This window comes from Nicotiana tabacum, chromosome 22, assembly GCF_000715075.1.
Source record: "Nicotiana tabacum cultivar K326 chromosome 22, ASM71507v2, whole genome shotgun sequence".
In the NCBI taxonomy this organism is placed as follows: Eukaryota; Viridiplantae; Streptophyta; class Magnoliopsida; order Solanales; family Solanaceae; genus Nicotiana; species Nicotiana tabacum.
In genome coordinates, this window is record NC_134101.1 from 155,242,073 (window position 1) to 155,262,246 (window position 20,174).

Below are 20,174 nucleotides of genomic sequence, written 5' to 3' on the forward strand. Positions count from 1 at the left end.
CTTGACGCTTCAGCATTGGGAAAGGTTCTCAGAATTCCACGTGAAGGAATGCCCTCAGTCAAAGGTGTTTATGGTGTCAACTTTAGGAGAGCTATCATGAAAGAGCAAGCTATTCAGCAAGGGGAACATGTGCATAAGAAGATATTACTTCCTGAGCATCAGCTTCTTTTTGAACTGGTCAATAAGGTGCTCTTACCTCGTTCTGAGAGACGATCCATTGTTACAAAATCGGATATGGTCTTAATGGAGGCACTTGATGAGCTTGTCCCAATCAGTCTGCCAGCAATCATGATAGATCATATAAAAGGTGGCAAACTTTAAATGTGGGAATCATGGGCTACCATATGGTTTTCTCCTCACTCAAGTGTTCAGATTTTACAAGGTCCCCTTGGATAATCCCAGAGTAGGCACACACAAGCAAATCTTCTCTAAAACCACTCTGGAAGAATGTGAGTGCGTATAAAGTGTTGGTAAAAGTATCTCGACCATTTCTCAACTGATCAATGCTCAAAACACAGCTTCTAAAGATATCAGACGGTTGAAGGCTCAAAATGTCATACTGGAAACTCAGCTCTGTTAAAGGACCCGATTCCATTAATGAAGAAGTTGCCCGCCTGACAAAGGAAAATGATAAGCTTCGCGCAAAATTACTTGAAGAACAACTGTCTGCAAATGCCCGACTGGACCTGGTTCTCAAAAACATTGCTGCCTCCTCTTTCAAGCCTCCCTCTCCTAGTGCCCCCAGTCCTCTTAATGACCAACTATTTTTTGTTCTAATGTTTTGTGGCTGTTATTTTCTTTTTGTTTGTCTTTTTGTGATAGGCATGCTGGATTTCACCACTACTGCTCCTGTTTTGCTCAATCCATTGTTAGTATTAATGAAACAGCTCTTCTTTGTGCATGTACAATACTGCTTTCCTCTAGCTTCTCTTTTCTGTCATGTTGTGTGCACATATGTGGCATGAATTGGTTGTGTTAGACCTTTTTATGCTAATTGCCTGCATGTGTATCTTTTTAATGATGCCAAAAGGGGGAAAAGGTCAGGGAGTAATGTCAGGGAGTAAGGTCAGAGAGTAAGGTCAGGGGTCAAGGGGTTAGGGGGAACTTGTGTAATTTCTTGCTGCAAATATAAGGGATCTGATTAAGGGGGAAAAAGCAAAAGGTCGGGGGGAACATGTATAGTTTCTGGTACCTTATCTGGTTATCTCTACTCTAAACAAATACCATCACTGCCTAAGTTTGTCATCATCAAAAATGGGGAAATTGATGGGTTTTCAATGTCTTTGTCTTATGTTTTTTATGTTTTGATGATCTAACAAACTTATTGTCAAGAACCAGATAAAGAATCTCACACACCTGGTGTACTCTTCAAATGAACAATGTTCAGTCTGATCTCTAGCAAGTGAGTGAACAACCACAAGGAAGAATACAACAGGGACATGGTCCCTTTCTCCAACAGAAGTACAAGTCAACTGTACATATGGAACGTAACAGCAGATAGTGACTATCCGCAACTGTTACAAAGAGGAACACAACAGGGACCTAGTCCCTTAAGGTTCTATGACATAAGTACAAGCCAACTATGCAGCTGGAACGCAACTGTAGAAAGTGACTGTCCGCAACTGTACACGCGACAGTGCAACGGTCACTTCTTATTGGGAAGAAGTGTGTGACAAGATTTGACATCACCATTGTGATATCTTTTGTAGTATAACAGCCTGGTGCAAGGCACAACACTTCACTTGAGCATTCAATGATATTCTCTCAAGCATTAAAGTGTTCATCCGGCATTGAAGTCACTGGTATGTCAAGAACAAAAAGACAACTCCACTAAAGGATCAGTTTCACAATGAGTCTATGTGTATCCGTAGTTGAGTTGTAATCTTGTTATTTGTCATTCATTGTAACTCCTATCTTTCTTTTTAGAAGCTTTGTTTTAGGAAAACCAAAATCCGTAAACTTTCTAAGTTTATGTTGTGACTAGGTTTAGTCATAATTTTAAAGCCTTTGTAACAAGAGAGTCACAAAGTGGCTTGTGGTAAGAGTATCATAAGTTAGTTAAGTTATATCCTTTGTAGTAGAGGTATTACAAAGTGGCTTGTAATAGTGAGATTACAAGTTTGTGAAGTTGAAAGCCTGCAAGGGTAGGTCATGGTTTTTGTCCCCTTGTGTGGGATTTTTTCACGTAAAAATTCATGTGTCTCATTTACTTACAGTTTTACTAGCATTCTTAGCATAACCTTATAGTGGACCAGATACTCTACTGTTTGGTGGACTCATATAAACTAACAATTTACTTATGGATTGGGTTACACGCCGTAACAGAGAGAATAAGAGAGAATTTATACTGATACGGTGAGATCGGATTGCGCGCCGCAACAGGTGAAATAAGGGTGGATTGATATGGTGAAATAAGGGAGAATTATGATTTGATTTTAATTATATGGTGGGATTGGGTTGCACGTTGCAACATATATATTTACTTATTATTATTGATATTTATATTGTGAAATAAGGGAGAATCGTGTTGTACGGTAGGATCGGGTTGCGCACTACAATAATTTATGTGTTTTTTATTCCTTGTTGTATTGTGTTGGCTTTGGTTCTTTCGTACGAGACTTTGAGGATTGGTATTTTTTGTTTTTACTGATTTTCGAGGATCAAGTTATTTTCATTAGTTTACTGTTTTGCCGTCATTTCCTGTTTTCTTTTCCTTTTACTATTATTTGGGTGAATTGATTTTCAAAATGAATTTATTACGTCGAGTCATTGTCTCATACCTTGTCGAGTTGTTAGTATCATAACAACTTTAAATAAAAGAACTAATAACATGCTTGCATTATGTGACTCTTAAATTAAAACTCGTCGTTTCATTCGATACCTTACTATTTTTACTAGTCATCATATTTTAACTTAATCTCCTTACCTTATCTGATGTTTCTACTTTACTTAAAAAGGAATTGCTATTATGTTTTAATTTATTAAATTCTATATTTAAATCAGTGTCCCTTGTTGCCTCTTTGAGCCGTGGGTCTCCTGGAAACAGCCTCTCTGCCCCTCGGGGTAGAGGTAAGGTCTGCGTACATATTACCCTCCTCAGACCCCACTTGTGGGATTACACTGGGTTGTTGTTGTTGTTGTTGTTGTTGTATATTCAAATCAGTAACTTATCCAATGCCTTATTTTATTTAAAAACATTATTCTCTTCACCTAAATATTTTTCAAAATAAATTCATTTTCTCATTGATTTCCTGTTTGGTTTAGAAACAGTAATTTTACTTTATTATATATGAATAGATCCTTCAAATATTATTTATTAGCATTTGACAAGGATACTATGTACCTGGTAGCACGTGAATTTTGCCGTGCGAAAGTGATATGGAAAATGTGGATACAAAGTGCCATGTGTGTAACGTTTGAAAGTTGTGATTTATAATATGAGATTACGAGAAGTGGGATTGTTGAAATTCGTGTATGAGGAATGATTTGATTGGTTGAGTTGTCATCTTTTCCCTACTTGAACACATTCATACTTCATTCGTACCCCGACTATGTTGTTGCTTAATTACTTGGTTATTTCTCGTCGTCATTCGTGTTTCCCTTATCTTCACCATTGATTGTAATTTGAATTCTTTGAGCTATTGGCATTACATTGATATTCTTTCCTTGTTAGCTTTATGTTATATCTTGCACATGTTTACATGTCCGGTAGGTGTTTTGACTTGGCCTCGTCACTACTCTACCGAGGTTAGACTTGATACTTATTGGGTACCACCGTGGTGTACTCATGATACGCTTCTGCATATTTTGGTGCAGAATCAGGTTTTCAGATCGAGTTGGTTTGATACTTATGCTTGTGCGGCTGGAGACTTCAAGGTACACATGTTGGACGTTCGCAGGCTCCAAAGTCACCTTTTGTTGTATTTATTTCCATTGTTTCTTATTACTCCGGAACAGTGATGTATTCATTCATATACTGAGTTACTTTTAAAAAGGTTTATGACTTGTTCTACAGGTTTTGAGGTTAAGTAACTGTTGTTGGGTCAGCTATGTTGTTCAGATATTATTTAAAGTAAGTTAGTTAAATTCCATTAATTATCACCAAGTATTAGGCTTATCTAATCTTAAAGATTATGTGCTATCACGATATTCTATGGAGGGAAATTGGGGTGGTGACACACCGCCGCACTCTACTACAGTTACACCCTCAGTGTAGACAATTCACATAAAAAGTCGTACTCTTTTATGAATAATTGCATTAGGATAGTTAGAAAATCATTTCGGTGAAAAGGAAATCACTAGCATTTTAACAGCAATTTGTATTAAGGAGTATATTTTATACTAACAAAACTCAAAATATGACCTACATGTTTCCCGACAAGTGACAAGTCATAGTAAATAAAAGAGGGAATAGAGTAGAACTCAACAAAAAGTTACAACACTAATTAAAGGATGTTAAATAAAGGCTCACAGATAGTCAGAAAAATAGTACTGCTCCCTTGACCCAATGAATTTTTGTTTTAATGAGATAATTTATAGCTATTCAAATATTAATAATAGTAACTTTCTAATATTTTTTAAATATTTCATGTTCAATCAAATATTGTCATATAAATTAAAGATATTAAAAGAAGGCCTACAGGCTGAGCCAATTCAGCTTGAAGCCGAAGGTTGTACATTACTTGATTCGCGAGTTTGGGTTATAAAAAGGTTTTTTGGCAGTGTCGTTGGCCCTATAGAGGATTAATGGCGGGAGTCCACCAAAAATAAGTTTAAATTCCCAAAATTTACTGTTTTTGTAAAACGCGGGCATTGCACGAAAAAGGTCCCCTGGTACAAAAAATAAAAACCTAAAGCAAAGCACTCCCATAAACATTTCATTTTTATCCCTAAATTGCCCCCCACACACTACACACACTGATTACTCTGTGTCACACCTTTTCTCCTTTTCCTCCTCATCTACTCTCCCATGGAGAACCAGAAGCACAGCGAACGCTCGTCGAGCTCTGGTAGAAGGAGCTTGAAGAGAAAGCTACACGAAGGTCTCGAAGAAGATCAAACGGTTTCATCTTCTTTATCTTCGGAAGAAGCTCATCAAGATCTGGCGCGTGAAGTCCGTACACAGGTTGAGGTTATAGAATCTTCCTTTTCTTCATCCGAGTCAGATCGAGCCTCCGCAAAACGCGGTATACACGTTCTCTCTGAACTAGCCAAAAACGGTAACGCAAAACTCTCGATTTTGCTTTTCATTTCCAGTTGATCAGAATTTTTCGATGTTCATGCGGAGAGTTCGATAGCCTTTTTAATTAGTTTGAGAGTGATAGTAGGTTTTGATAATTGAGGATTTGTGTTTTTGTAGAGGAAATTGTGAACGTAATTGTGGATTGTGGTGCTGTTCCGGTTTTGGTGCAGCATCTAGAGGCGCCGCCGCATGTGAGTGAAGGTGAAGGTAGTCACATGCCATACGAACATGAGGTTGAGAAAGGAAGTGCTTTTACGCTTGGGCTTCTTGCTATAAAAGTAAGCTTTCAGCTCGTTTTTCAGATTTTTCTCAGTGTTTATACTGTATGATAGCCATCTTTCAGTGATGCGGTGAAGTAAAACCAGTTTGTTTTTGCAGATGATTGTATAAACTATCTCATACTTCTGGTGATAGTCAAAATGTAGAAAAGAGCTTGCTTTTGCTACAAGAGCTATGTATTATATGGAATACGTTACTGTAAATGAGATTTTCATTTTGCTGTATTATTTGAGCACTTAGTTTAATTTATTTGTGGCAAGGGCATTTACCAAATATGTTGCAAGGGCAATCTTTGAAAAACTATCAATCTATCATTATAACTTTACTTGTATCTTAGACTCTGAAATTATCTATTAAGAAGAAAGGGTAACGGAATGCTGGAGATCTTGAAGACTTTTTTGTGTGCAAATCAAGTAAAAGGTTAATTACCTCAGTGTATTGCAAAGTAGATAATTTCCAAGTAGGAACATGTGCAGATTTAAATTAGTTTTAATCAGTGTAAGATGGGTGTTTTGAGTTAACTGCCTGCTATTACAATATTTATGTTGCCTATAAATGATTTTCCATCATTGCAACTTCATCTAACTCATACACTTGGAGTATTTGTTTTTTTTTTTCTTATGTGCCTTCTTAATTTTTTGTATATCATACTCATGCTGAAAAGAAATTTGCTTTTCTACTTCATTCTGGATAGTCCGTACTTTATGTACTTCTGAAACTCAGAGGAGTAGATATTTACTCTCTCTCTTCTTTAATATATTTTATATTTATGCCTGACAGCCAGAGCACCAACAACTCATTGTTGATGCTGGAGCTTTGCCTCATCTTGTTAATCTGCTGAAGAGGCACAGAGATGCTCAGAACTCTCGAGCAGTCAATGGTGTTATCCGTCGGGCAGCTGATGCAGTCACGAATCTTGCTCATGAAAACAGCAGCATCAAAACTCGTGTTAGGTTAGTTTGCTCCTTATCTGGAAACTTTGTTATTTAGCATCTGCAGAAAGAAGACCTCTATTTCTTACTTCATCTGTATTCTGTGACTATAGGATTGAAGGTGGCATCCCTCCACTTGTTGAATTGCTTGAGTTTGTTGATTCAAAGGTGCAGAGAGCAGCTGCAGGAGCCTTACGAACTTTGGCATTTAAGAATGATGAGAACAAAAATCAGGTTAATTGCTTACAAATTTATCTTGAATATTTCTATGGTTATCTGTTTGATTTATGTTAATTTGTGTGAATTGATTGCAGATTGTGGAATGCAATGCACTCCCTACTCTTATACTAATGCTTCGGTCTGAAGATACTGCTATACACTATGAAGCGGTGAGACGTCATTTAATGTTATGATAAACTAGCACATATGATATTTAATATAACCCAGGGTCTTGGCTTTGATTCATCTGGTAGTCATCCACAAAGCTAATTAAATTGTGGGTGGCAGGTTGGAGTCATCGGAAATCTGGTGCACTCATCACCAAATATCAAGAAAGAAGTTCTTCTTGCAGGAGCTTTACAACCTGTAATTGGGCTACTTAGGTATAATGAACTCTCATAACTTTTGAGTGACCTGATCATTTTTAACATTTCTGATACGTGCGTTATTATTTGCAGAGTCCTCTAGAAGGACCTATCTGTGCAACTATATGCTCTTTTCTTTTTTCCTCTGTGGTTTGCTCACTATAAATCTTGTATGCCAGTTCCTCCTGTTCAGAGAGCCAAAGGGAAGCTGCTTTACTGCTAGGACAATTTGCAGCAACTGATACAGACTGTAAGGTTGATTAATAAGCTCTATCACTTTCTTCATAGGAGAAACTCTTTGTTTAAGTAGCATTTCTGAGCAACTTAATCTTATTTACACAATGTAAAATCCATTTAAACCTCTTGCAGATTCATATTGTGCAAAGAGGAGCAGTTCCACCACTAATTGAGATGTTGCAATCTCCAGATGCTCAACTTAGGGAAATGTCAGCCTTTGCTCTAGGGAGGTTGGCACAGGTAATTCCTCATCCTGATAAATCTTGAGTTGCACAATTTTCTTGTACTTGTCATGACAATCTGTTTCTATTCATTCTTTTAGTAGTAGCACTTGGACTATTGGCTGTCTGATGTAAGCTTGCCATTCAAGAATTATCTTTCCGACTTTCAAATTTTCTTAGGGATGATTTATCACAAACTTCTATTTGATGATTACTGATTAAGTGTGAAGCATGCTAATGATCTCTTTATATGACCTTTGTACTGGTCCCATTGGACTATTGATTGTTCTGCTGCTGCAAAAGGTTTCTATTAAAAATGGTTGATTATGATAATCATTTGTAGATGAGCAACTGTTAATTCACATAATTTTTGTTTGACATTCACTAACTTCGGCAGGTCTTGAAATATGATATCTACCTATGATTATGTGGAGTAATCTCTAAGAGGATAAGAAATTGATGCTTTTGGGGCAGAAAACTTATGCAAGGATAATAGTAATGATTTCTCAATATGGAAGTTTAATCAACCCTAACCTTCTGGAAGCTATAGTACTGCCTCTAAACAATATCATATAGTGGATTTTGAGGATATCTTCTTCATCACTTAATTTTCTGAAATGGCTCGATCTCTTGTGATTTACAGTTTCTACTGACAGGCTTCTTCAGATCTGTATCATTTCCTCATCACTAGCTCTGTTTCAGATGTAGATAAATGATATGTGGCTCTATATCTCACAATTTTTTGATGCATGTTCGTCGATCACATGACAACAGTTTTGAAAAGTAACATTAATTAAACTTTAATAGCCCAAGCAAAATAGTTTATCAAGATACTGTGATGTTCCTAATTATGGTACAGAACAGTATTTTAACTTTTGTACTTCCTTGGGAGCTCCTATTTCACTTCAAATATGAGGAATGCCAGCGCCAGACCATTTTCTTCTCTTCTTCTTTCTCATAGCACTTAATTTGATTTGAGGATTTAGTACTACGTTATTGACCGAGAGTTAGTGGTTCCATGATGTTCAGGACACACACAATCAGGCTGGTATTGCTCACTGTGGTGGAATTATCCCATTGTTGAAGCTCCTTGACTCAAAAAATGGATCATTGCAACACAATGCTGCATTCGCTCTATATGGGCTTGCTGATAATGAGGTGCTGCATGTCACCAGATCATATATACTCTTATTATAATCAGTTTCATGCACTTACATGCTTCTTTAGACTTACTGTGACTTTCTGCTTTAGGATAATGTTGCTGATCTTATAAAGGTTGGAGGTGTTCAAAAGCTTCAGGATGGAGAATTTATTGTCCAAGTATGATCTCTTGACTTCCCCTTTTTTTGCGATTCTTCAATTTTATGCTTTTCTCTCAAGGATAGGTACCTTTGTTACCTTAAATGAGTTTGGATTATTATTGTTATACATATTGCCCCGAGCTCCTAAATTGAGTTCACTGACTATGCAGCCGACTAGAGATTGTGTAGCAAAGACATTGAAGAGATTAGAAGAGAAGATCCACGGACGAGTAAGTTTCTATATCTTAAGTTATTTGTTTCTGTGAGTTTACCTTGGCGATGAAGGACATATGCATACCGGAGAACAAAAAACCATGAGTGTATTTTGTTGGTTCCAATAGCAAACTTTGACTTCTGATGACATGGATGCAACTTACCTCCCTTCTCCACATTTTAATTTTACATTTCTCAAGGTGCTTTTGTTAAATCTTATAAGTTTAGTCATCCTTATATGTAATCTTTTTCTCCTTCTTTTGTAGATATTGGGCCATCTGATATATTTGATGCGCATTGGGGAGAAGGTTATTCAGAGACGAGTTGCTTTGGCCCTGGCCCATCTTTGTTCACCAGATGACCAAAAAACAATTTTCATTAATAACGATGGTATAAGTTTGATTTAGACTTGAGATTGGGTTTTTATGGGTTCTGGTTAGGCAATGACGATATCTTCTATGTCGATTATGCACTTCTAGGATTAGAGTTGCTTTTGGAGCTCCTTGAATCAACAAACTTGAAGCACCAAAAAGATGGCTCTGTAGCTTTGTGCAAATTGGCTAACAAAGCTAGCTCACTTTCGCAAGTCGATGCTGCTCCTCCATCCCCTATACCTCAGGTTTGTTTTTCTTAATTTTTTGTTTGATTGCACTATCAAGGTTCTTCAACTTTCGCTTCGAGCAGGACTTAGATCATTGCCTTTTACTTTTTGACTTTTTGTTGGTTTCTGTTTCATTTCTCCACTGCTATACCTGTAGTGCTTAGTCAGACTATCATTGCTTGACCTTACTAGGACCTTTCAAAGATAATCAAAATTTCTCATTCATCTTCATTGCCTTCTTGATTTTAGAATAATTGGCATAATTTTAGGATAAGGCCGAAAATTTACATCTACAATAGTTTTGCTTCAAGAGGCAATTGTGGATTCAGATTTAGACATTAATGTGGATTGTGAAACTTCCAAGTTTATTTATAGATATTTATGTGTAGAAACAGTTTCTGCATTATTAGCCTTGACCCATAAGAGATGGTAATAGTGTTGCACCCAAGGGTGTGGCCTAGTGGTCAATGAAGTGGTGAGAATCATGAGGCAAAAAATGCCAGGTGATTTCTTCCCATCTATCTAAGCCTTGGTGGATACAATTACTTGGTACCTGTTGCTGGTGAGAGGTGGCAGGTATCCCATGAGATTAGTCGAGGTCCGTGCAAGCTGGCCGGACACCACGATTATCCCAGAAAAAGAGAGAGATGGTAATAGTGTTGTCGTGGATATGAACAGATCTCTAGGGATCAAAGATGCAACCTTTGTAGAAGCATAAACTCTCCTGCATGGTCATAGGCTTATTCAACCTATTCAAAACTTTGCATATAAGAAAGGTATTTGCTTTGGTCCTTTAGGAAGAACCTCTGTTTGCAGATCTGATCTTAGTGAGAGAGTTGAGATTAGGCTTTCACTAAGGGGTTGTTTGGTTACAATACGGCTTATGCTGGGATAAGTTATGCTAGGATTAGTTATCATGGTATTGTTTTTTATTCACTGTTTGGTATGTTGTATTAAAAATGACAATTGCATAATTTCTAAGAAGAAGGTATAAGTTATCCCGGCACTAATTACCCCACTCCCTACAAGGTATAAGTTATCCCGGTACTAATTTTAATCCCGGGATAACTTATACCAGGTTTGCTAACCAAACAAAGTATTAAGGTGGTATTAAATTTTTATACCAACACTATATCTACTTATACCTCATACCAAGCGACCCCTAAAAGAAGAATTTATACTAAAGGGAGGAAACAACTCTTTGAAACTTATAATATAACTATGCAAATTTAATATATTTGGTCATCTTTCCTTGTGGTTTCTGATATTATCGATTGTTGTTTCCAAATTTACATGCCCATCCCTATGGTTGTAGTTTTTGACTGCAAATACTTTATGTGACCCATTTGGTGATCTGCCTTGCTGTTTGTATTCAGTGTAGATTGGATAACATCTCTCAATGTGATGCTCCTATCTTCTTCTTATCCCCCTCCCCCCCTCCTTGGAGGTTACAAGGAGGTAGTTGTGTGTCTATCGATCGATGCTTAATTTTTTTCCAAAGCGGTGCGCTATGAAGACATGAGACTTAGATTTTTTTTCCGAGTTCTTACCGTTCCAAAAATGCTGATTGTACATCTTGAAGACCTGAAAAGTAGTCCCCCAACCCCAAAATAAGGAGGAGCATCTGCTCTAATTCTTTTAGTTTCTGCCACCAGGTTAAGGTGTTAAGTAGGCCATAAAGTGGGTTTAGGGTGACTCTTCAACTTTGAGGATGTAGATAATGTCGAGTTACTTCTGATGACATTTGGGAGAATTTGAGGTGCTTTGCATTTTGATGAAATCTTGTTGCTTTTTAGCACCCAATATTGGCTATTTGGTGCTGATTGTTTTGACCACTTTATGTTCTCCTAAACTCTTTCATATTTGGTTGATTGTATTCATTCTTTCTGTCCTTTCTGATCTCAAATTATTAGTGAAAGCTTATTCCATCCCGATGCAGTATCTCTTTCCCTCATTTTTGTCTTTTAATTTCTTTTAAATCCAGGTTTATCTGGGAGAGCAGTATGTAAATAATTCTACGTTGTCTGATGTGACATTTTTAGTTGAGGGTAAGAGCAGTTTTACTGTTCAAATGTATCTCTTCCCTTTTTCTTTTTTAAATGTTGTATCTTACTTTTTTATGTGCTTCCGCCAGGCAAACGGTTTTATGCCCATAGGATTTGTTTACTAGCTTCTTCTGATGCATTTCGAGCTATGTTTGATGGTGGCTACCGGGTGAGTTGTATTCCTAGCCAAAAGATGTCTACGTTCTATGTTTTAAATTTATTCATTTCCTAACTGTGTAAAAGATATCATACATTGTAAAAATCAATCTTGATAACTTTAAAGATGATATCGTGCATAATTGGAGAAGGGTAAAGGGGTGGGCCATTATCCATCGAGTTACGAACTGTGAGCCTCATGTCTTTTATTTTTATTTGATGGCTAGCAACTTTGTTATGTATGCAAGAGCTGACCTGCTTTATCTTCAATTTTTGTGTAAAGTGTTTTTTCTATTGATTATCTTTTTCTTTTGTACAACAACAAACCCAGTGTAATTCCACAAATGGGGTCTAGGGAGGGCAGTGAGTAGGCAGTCTTACCCCCACCTTGTGCAGTAGAGAGGCTGTGTATGCATGGCCACTGCAAAAGGAGTCACAACTAATAGCCAAACATATTTGCTTGATATTTTGTTTCTAACAGTCTGTAGATAATGTATTGCAGGAGAGAGATGCCAAAGACATAGAGATCCCAAATATCCGATGGGATGTTTTTGAGTTGATGATGAGGTAGAGTGCACTTTAATTACCATCACATCCTTGGTTCAGATTTTGAAAGTCAATCTTGCATTATTAAAGACAAATCTCTCTTGCTTGCAGGTACATATACACAGGATCTGTAGATGTTAATTTGGATGTTGCACAGGATCTTCTAAGAGCTGCAGATCAGTATCTATTAGAGGGCCTTAAACGTCTTTGCGAGTATGCCATTGCGCAGGTGAGTGCTGAGATTTGGGGGGGGGGGGGTTTCTGTCACAATTTTACTAATGATGTTTGTCTATTCTAGGATATATCTGTGGAAAGTGTCTCTCTCATGTTCGAGTTGTCGGAGGCCTTTAATGCTTTGACATTACGTAATGCTTGCATTGTATTCATTTTGGAAAAGTTTGACCAATTAAGTGTCATGCCATGGTATGTCCTGGACCTTCACTATCCTTAATTACATTATTTTTATGAGTTCGGTGGGTGACGAACCAAACTGGATATCCTTCTAACCTATCTGGCCAGCCATTAGCACACAGTTTTCACCTATTCTTTGTCAACCTGAACTCCTGAGTATCTTTTAAAAACACGGGTTATGAAAAGGAAAAAGAAAGTACTTCAACTTGGTAATTTGTAGAATATGGACTGCTTATTGTTCTATGGTAATTATAACTAGAAGCTTGATCAAGTATAGCTAAGCACAAGATGATAAAATGCTTTTTTGTCATTTAAATTTTTAGAATCATAAGAGGTGATTGTGAAGTTTTTTTATTGTTAATGATAAACACAAACTTATTTCATTATGAGAAAGTGTACGTCTATTTGGTGTGTGTGAAATTGCAAAGCATGTCATTCAACTTGAAGTGAAGATTCCCATAATGATTAGTATGAACTCTATTAAGTTGTCTTGTTATGTGTATTAAGGCATTATAATTTCATATGTAGGTATTCACATTTGATTCAACGTGTATTACCCGAGACTCGTAGTTACTTTGTAAGGGCGCTTACCAGGCCAATTCAAGCTGATATGCGGGTGGGTGCTGCACATTCAGTTTTGTTCTTTTCTTAATTGTAACCACGGGAGAGTATGTACAGGAATGGGTTACTGTTGTAATAGTGTCTCAAAATGAGAGCTAATGTAAATCCTCATTGGATGCACCAATTCCAAATCATTGGATGGTTAACTAGCTTATAAAGTTCAGTTTCAAAGCTTGCTATGTTGTTCCTAGTGGTCTTTGATGAGGTGATAGAATTTCAGCATTCAATCGAAATTTTTAAGGTAAGCGGGTGTGGTAATCCAAGATTTCTGTGGAACTCTTCGGATATTACTCAAAATTTTATTACAACACTATCCAATTTGCTTATTTTATTATTATTCTTTAAAAAAATTCTAGAAAAGTTTTACTTACCAACAAAAAACTGAAAAATTTTCCAGCAGAAAATGACTCCTATACTACCAAATCCACTAGACATCGAGCTAATTATGAAGAGATGGAGATCACCACCTCATAAATTGGTTAGTGACATTCATTGTGATAAAAAAAATGAGCTTATACTATCACTCTTTTGGTCAAAACATTAGTATCAAATTTAAGTATACAGAAAATAATTTATGCGTAATGATGTCCCAAGTGTTAGTTGGAACAAATAAAATTAAGTTAAAAGGTAAAATAGCTCTAAGAAAATTGATTTTTGCTCATCAGGGAGAGAAATATTTTTTCCATTTTAATGTAAAATGTTTTATCCTAGTTGGAATATTAGAAAATGATTCCCTAAATTATTTCTTGAAAAAAGGCTTAATGAAAAAAATATACAATCAAGACAAGTTTGAGGGAATTTCCTTCCACCTTCTAGTGTCTTGGTTTGACGAGAATATTCACAGTTGAACATATGAAATTCGATATCAAGTTAAAATTAGTGCATGTTGCACATGGCAGTAGCGGGAAGAAAAGTTAAATATTTATTTTATTAGTCTTACCAAAGTAATTATCTTGTAGATATATTATAAGGTATAAGTCTTGAAGTATTTAAGGGAAAAAGAAAGTATTTTTGAACTTGTCTTGTCATAGAAATTTTCTTTCTTTTACCTCCTAGTAATAGTTATTTCACAAAGAAAAAGCTATAATATTTAATAGCTCGAAGCCGATGTATTCTTTGGTGGATAACAATATCCTATAGACTACAGGAATTCAATGAGTATTAACAAATCTTTGGAAAGTTTCTCCTTCCAAGTTTTAATATAAAGTGAATGTGTATCTCTCTTTGGGTGTGTGTTTTGAGGGGGAGGATCTAACCTCCTACGATATTCACGTTTCATCAAATAGGAAAAGTGTTTACTCCAAAACTCCATGCCATCTTGCAATGTAGAAAATGGATTATTAGTTTTGGCAATTGCTCGCATATCAGACAAGTGTTGGACCGAGAAACATTTGTTGGCCTGCAGTCGGCTAAGCGAATAGTCATTAACATTATTTCTATCAAGAATCAATTTGTTTGGTTATTTAAAAAATGCCAATCAAAACTATTTATGCAATTTCCAATTTAGTGGTAGGAAAGAGATGAAACTATCCATTCAATTCAATTCACAAACGGAAGGAGATATGTCTTTGGTTAATCCTACCTTTCTTTCTTTTCAAGAAAAGGGGATCTAAAAAGAATGCATTGTGATTTGTGAATGATGGATCCCCATATGGGAAGAGTTTCTTTGAGACTGCAGAACAGCCATTCTTATAAAGATATTTTCAAGAGTTCCAACAGTTGTGTCCTTCCTTTTGCTTGAAAAATATTTAAAACTCACATCTACTTCTGAGTGACACCAATATTCAGTCACTTGGTAGTTTCTTGTTGTAAGATGTCACTGAAGATCATATGTTCAAAGTTCACTACCTGTTCTTTTTCAGAAAAATAATTTCCACGACAAAGTTATTTCATGAAGTAAAACTTTTCACTCTCTCATGTTATTCCCCTAGGTGCGTTGAGTCCCACTTCCCTTGTGGGATGGGCGCTTCAACTCCTTGGCAATCATAGATTGAGTTAAGCCCAAAATCCATTTTCTGGACAGAGAACACCCGGAATCATGTCATGTCCTTCACCATTTTTTTTAAATCTTTGTTCATTAATTCTTCAAAAATTCATCTTTTATTAAATCTCACATTTAGAATCGATTCTCAGAGTTACATTAGTGTCTCAAGCAAGCCATGTTCTACCTAACTGCTGAAAAGTCAGTATCAAGCAGTGATTATTAGTGAGCTGGAATTTGTGCGTGAGCTTGGAAGCAAGCTCTTAGTCTAAACATAGTTTAGTCACAATTACCCCCCCCCCCCCCCAAAAAAAAAAAAACTATTAAGTGAACGATTGCTACAGCAGGTACATTAATGCAAACAAAACTCTACTAGGTCCAAGAGTCAATCGGAAATAGTCTCTCTACGTACACCATACCCTCCCCAGACCCCACTTGTGGGATCAGATTGGGTATGTTGTTGAAAACTCTACTAGGTACAGCAGTCTAACTTGACTTGGTTGTACAAAATGATGTCCAAAAGCACTAAAAAACTTCTACTGTAAACAAGCATGTCCCTCAATCTATACGAACCCTATAGGAATCAACATCCGTGGGAAATTTCACAGAACCTGAAAAAGAATGATACTGGTAACAAATACAAGGAGGGGGAAGCCAGGGGCTCCTAGGTGGTACATTAGTACATTAAAGAACACCTGCACAAGGGAAAAATGGGTAAAACAATATAGTATAACAAACTACTACGGCTATTTTCTACAACAATATAGTACAAACCCATCTTTTAGTTTCTTGCACGTCCAAAAGAATCTTTCAACTTTGTAATAATATCTTCAGCATTGCAAATCGTCATCTTGCAATTTGTGCACAGGTGGAATCATCTTTGTTTGACCAGCTCTCGGTGATTCTACATGCCTGGATTGAACGCTCGATTGGGAGACCTAGAGTGCCTTCTTTCTCCAGGAGCGAGCAATAGCTTCCAAATGTTTTGACATTTACATGAAGTCGGAAATCCAGTCCAAACAAAAATTTCATCTCCAACTTATTCAACTCTTTTGTGGTTACACCACCTACTCTTGCATAGTATGCATTGTTATAGAATCTGAAAATTATGCAGAGCATCATAAAGATTCAAGCAAATTCCTAGAAATGAAATGTTACATCTCACTCTTGAGGGGGTCTGTTGCTAAATAAAATACATCAAAAACCATTGAGCTTCAGGCAGTCAGCAAATAATGAACAGCATATATGCATGCGTATAATAATTCCTGTGAGTCTACTATGTGTTAGTAACCCTAAGGGAAAGCTTGCTGCATAGGGTGGGAACGGGGTTCAAGCTTCAAGTTCGACTCTTAACACTCAACTATCCAATTGATTAATAATCAACATGACAATAAATCTCAAAGCATGTATATCTATAACTCCCTCCCCATTTCATTTTATGTGAACAAGTTTGACTCGACACAGAGTTTAAGAGGAAAAGAAAAGCTTTTGAAACTTGTGATTACATTTGATCATATTAGTGTGACTATAAAATCATATTATTAAGGGTAAAATAAGAAGTTTAAAATCAAATTGATTCTGAATAAAAAAATGTGTGGTTTGTTTTGGAATAGATTAAAAAGAAGTGTCACATAGAATGGACCAGATGGAGTAAACATATGGGTAAAAAATTTTGGTAATATAGATCATGTCTGAGGCAGACTTACGCATCATCAATGAATTTTGCTGCCACCATCACACTTGTGATTAGCAGTCGGTGAACATTGAGGGAAGTTAAATGAGCACTAGTGTGTTCAATGAATCGCTCCATGTAAATCTGCGCAACCACAAAGCATGAAGGGCTGCAACATGAATACTTAAAAATGCGATCCAAGTATTGTTCGATGCCCAGCGAGGGGGCTCTTGATCCATGAAATATTGTAATGACATCTTTTCTTTGAGTACTTTCTAATAAGCTTTCAGTTTTCTGAACAGACCTCTCAAGAAGTGTTGAAAGAAGCGATAAAACTCTGGGTTTTCCTGATTTTTGCTTGCCAGATACCTTTAGCCCCAATGCTAAGTAATTTTCTGAGCATATGACCTCAGATTCAGGTGCCAAAGTTCCCATGTCCTGCGGATCATTAAATTGCATTAATAAACTTGAACATTGAAGAAGAAAGCATAATCTAGAATGAACATTACAACAAAATATATCAAGCGATTGAAAATTCGTAGGAGAAGATGGTTGTGCCACTGTAAAAAAGTCATTTGATCAGCCTCGGCAGCGAAGCAAGGAGTTAAAATAAGGACTTTATTCTGACTCTTAAACCTGAAGGAGTAATCATGGTTAAGAAGCTTCTCTTTTTTTTTTTTAATCAGAGAACTCTTAATTGTCTCTCTCTCTCTCCCAACAAAAAAAAAGGAAAAAAAAAAGAAAAAGAACAAGACAGAAATTAAGAGTTTCATGTTAAGAACTTCAAGGTCTTCTTTCTCCACCAAAGAGGCTAAAGCATTTCAGACTCTTACTTATCAGGAAAAAGAAAAGGAATACCAATCATTAGAAGGTTTCTGTTTTTTCTTCTTTTTTTAAATAAAAAGGTGGTGTTCCGCCAACTTATGTACACCTCGATTATTCCACCAGCACAGGTATCGGGTACTCTGCCCACCAAATCATTAGAAGTTTTTAGCGTCTGTCTCTTCATGTAGTATAAGAATGTTCATGGTTTCAATTGGAGTTTACTTGATTAAAATCACAAGAAAGACTACAACTTATTGTATAGCAGGAAGCAGGATGGTGAAATTTTTTTCAACAATACCTGATTTCTTGATACAACAATGTTTATTATCCTTCATGTGTAATCCTAAATATATAAGCAAATAGTGGAGGTCATTATTTATTAAAATGGAGGATTAGCTGCCTCTTCAAACAAGGAAATAGTTCATATAAAGTAAGTTAAATTACCATGTCATTGACACGCTCAATTTAAGGAAGGTCAAGCTTTTCTAGCTCAAACACTACATAGTTTTACAAATGGAACTTGTTAGATTAAGTGATATTTTCTACCATTGCTCCTCATTAAATACATTCTAAGAGTTACAAATGCTTATTAAACTAATAGTCTTAGTTTGTAATGGAAACCAAAAACCATTACCAACTGACTGGAAAAATTGCTTTATCTGTTAAACAGAAAAGGAGAAATGTGCTGGATTAAAACTAAAAGAAGTCAAAAGATGAAATGATGAGCCATATTATCAAGAAATAATGACCTGTTACCAAATGAGTAGCATCATAAAGCATAAGAAAAGCTCCAAAGACGGCATTTCATTTTCAACTTTGAGAAGATATAGATTTTCATGAAGAATATTCAAATGACTCCTTTAGCTTACGGGCAAATGCACTAATTTCATGAGAGCTCAACCATACTTTGGGATCTCAAATGAGTGTCACAATGTACAACAGGACTTGAAAAAAAAAACATGGGATTCCTAATCCGTATTCAACATTCTACCAATCCATCATCTAAACTGAAATGTAAGACCAATACATTGGTTTAATTTTACCCCCATAAACATAAATGTGTGATCAAGAACCTCTCTCTCATTGTTTAGAACTAGTCAAACCGAATAACTGGTTTACAAATTCATCAATTAGAAGTTTCAATACAAGACATTACATTAAGTCTGTAAAGTGTATATTAAACTTAATTCACAGATCTAAACACCTATCTAGTAAAAGAAAAAAACAAAAGCGTCTCAACTGAAAAATCTAATCTATATAAACCAACATTAGCAATATGCTTTGCTTACCAATAGGATAATGCATCAAAACACAATATTGACAAATCCAAATAACCCAAGAAATATAAAGCATAAGCATAGATCTTTATAAGTAATAAGCACAGCAAAGAAGTTGCAAGAAAATGAATTGAAATCAAATTAAAACCCAAGAAAGACAGGGCAAAAGACATACAGTGAGAGATGTGGTAAATTTTCAGCTGGCACTTGATGCTTCTACATGACTCTACTAATGGGCAGCTAACAATTATCAGGCGGGTAGTAGTTCCAGTCTCTCTACAATACTCACTATCTTTCTCTTTCTTTACGTCTCTATTCTACTCAAACAAAATAGAAGATGTGCTTAAATTTATTGAAAGAATAAAGAAGTTCTTTTTCTCTCTTTATTTACTAGTACTTAGTTTCTCTTTCTACACCACCTTACTGAGTTGGCGTACTCACATTACTCCCTGCACCTTGTGTGCAGATCCAAGCGTATTTGGACACGGTAGCGGCTGTTCACTATTCCGGTTGCAGATTTTCTCGGGGATAGCAAGGTAGCTGCCTAGCGATCGCAGCCCTGCTCTTCTCCCTCTTATCTTCCTTTAGTTGTATTTAATTATTTTTTATACTATGTTAGTCTCGATATTGTCAGACAAATTATAGTAGATGCTCATGACTAGTGACACCCCGATGTCGGGCTTTTTCATCACCATTCTTAAATTAAAGTAGTAGGAAAATTGCTCTTTCATAGGCGAGCGGTGCGGCTCTGGTCCCCACCATATTTCCTTCACTCTTCTATCTGCTATCCTATTCACCACTTCAATGGGCCCATCATTTTTTTTTCTTTTTTCAGTTTTATATACTTATAATAATAATGCAATAAGAAAAAGTAACCAATGCAAAAATAAAAAGAACTTTTTCTTTTGTTCTTTTCGCTTGATTGTAGATTGTGCTCAGTATTTCTCTGTGTTATAAGAGTGAGTAATTTTTCTTACGAGTTTTTACCTCCTATAACAAAGATTAACACCTTATTTATTTTAAATAAATA

At 36.2% G+C, this 20,174-nt stretch overlaps 2 protein-coding genes across 4 annotated transcripts; one reads left to right on the top strand and one right to left on the bottom strand.

Annotated features, from left to right (window-relative positions):
• The first annotated feature begins 4,805 nt into the window (after positions 1-4,805).
• On the top strand, positions 4,806-13,560 carry LOC107795514 (ARM REPEAT PROTEIN INTERACTING WITH ABF2). The gene is made up of 19 exons (XM_075245168.1): positions 4,806-5,219; positions 5,360-5,520; positions 6,302-6,474; positions 6,567-6,687; positions 6,768-6,842; positions 6,961-7,055; positions 7,217-7,292; positions 7,407-7,514; positions 8,525-8,653; positions 8,747-8,815; positions 8,967-9,026; positions 9,276-9,399; positions 9,489-9,628; positions 11,595-11,658; positions 11,745-11,824; positions 12,314-12,378; positions 12,469-12,586; positions 12,656-12,780; positions 13,297-13,560. The coding sequence occupies exons 1-19, from the start codon at positions 4,970-4,972 to the stop codon at positions 13,418-13,420; spliced, it is 2,157 nt and encodes a 718-aa protein (XP_075101269.1). The 5' UTR covers positions 4,806-4,969; the 3' UTR covers positions 13,421-13,560.
• A 2,416-nt stretch (positions 13,561-15,976) lies between these two features.
• On the bottom strand, positions 15,977-19,569 carry LOC107795513 (cyclin-P3-1-like). Of its 3 annotated transcripts, none has more exons than XM_016618174.2 (3): positions 19,320-19,569; positions 17,077-17,480; positions 15,977-16,469 (listed from the first exon to the last, which is right to left on the bottom strand). In XM_016618174.2, exons 2-3 carry the CDS (start codon positions 17,475-17,477, stop codon positions 16,217-16,219), a joined length of 654 nt encoding a protein of 217 aa, XP_016473660.1. In that variant the 5' UTR covers positions 17,478-17,480; positions 19,320-19,569; the 3' UTR covers positions 15,977-16,216. The 3 variants fall into 3 exon arrangements, with proteins under 3 accessions (XP_016473660.1, XP_075100262.1, XP_016473661.1); XM_075244161.1 differs by lacking the exon at positions 19,320-19,569 and adding an exon at positions 19,157-19,294; XM_016618175.2 differs by lacking the exon at positions 19,320-19,569 and adding an exon at positions 18,166-19,052.
• Positions 19,570-20,174: the final 605 nt, after the last annotated feature.

Coding starts and splice junctions, on each gene's coding strand:
- LOC107795513 (XM_016618174.2), bottom strand. CDS start 17,477: ATGGGAACTTTGGCACCTGAATCTGAGGTCATATGCTCAGAAAATTAC. Junction 16,470..17,076: donor GCAAAATTCATTGATGATGC/GTAAGTCTGCCT, acceptor CATAATTTTCAG/ATTCTATAACAATGCATACT.
- LOC107795514 (XM_075245168.1), top strand. CDS start 4,970: ATGGAGAACCAGAAGCACAGCGAACGCTCGTCGAGCTCTGGTAGAAGG. Junction 5,521..6,301: donor TTGGGCTTCTTGCTATAAAA/GTAAGCTTTCAG, acceptor TATGCCTGACAG/CCAGAGCACCAACAACTCAT. Junction 6,475..6,566: donor AGCATCAAAACTCGTGTTAG/GTTAGTTTGCTC, acceptor CTGTGACTATAG/GATTGAAGGTGGCATCCCTC.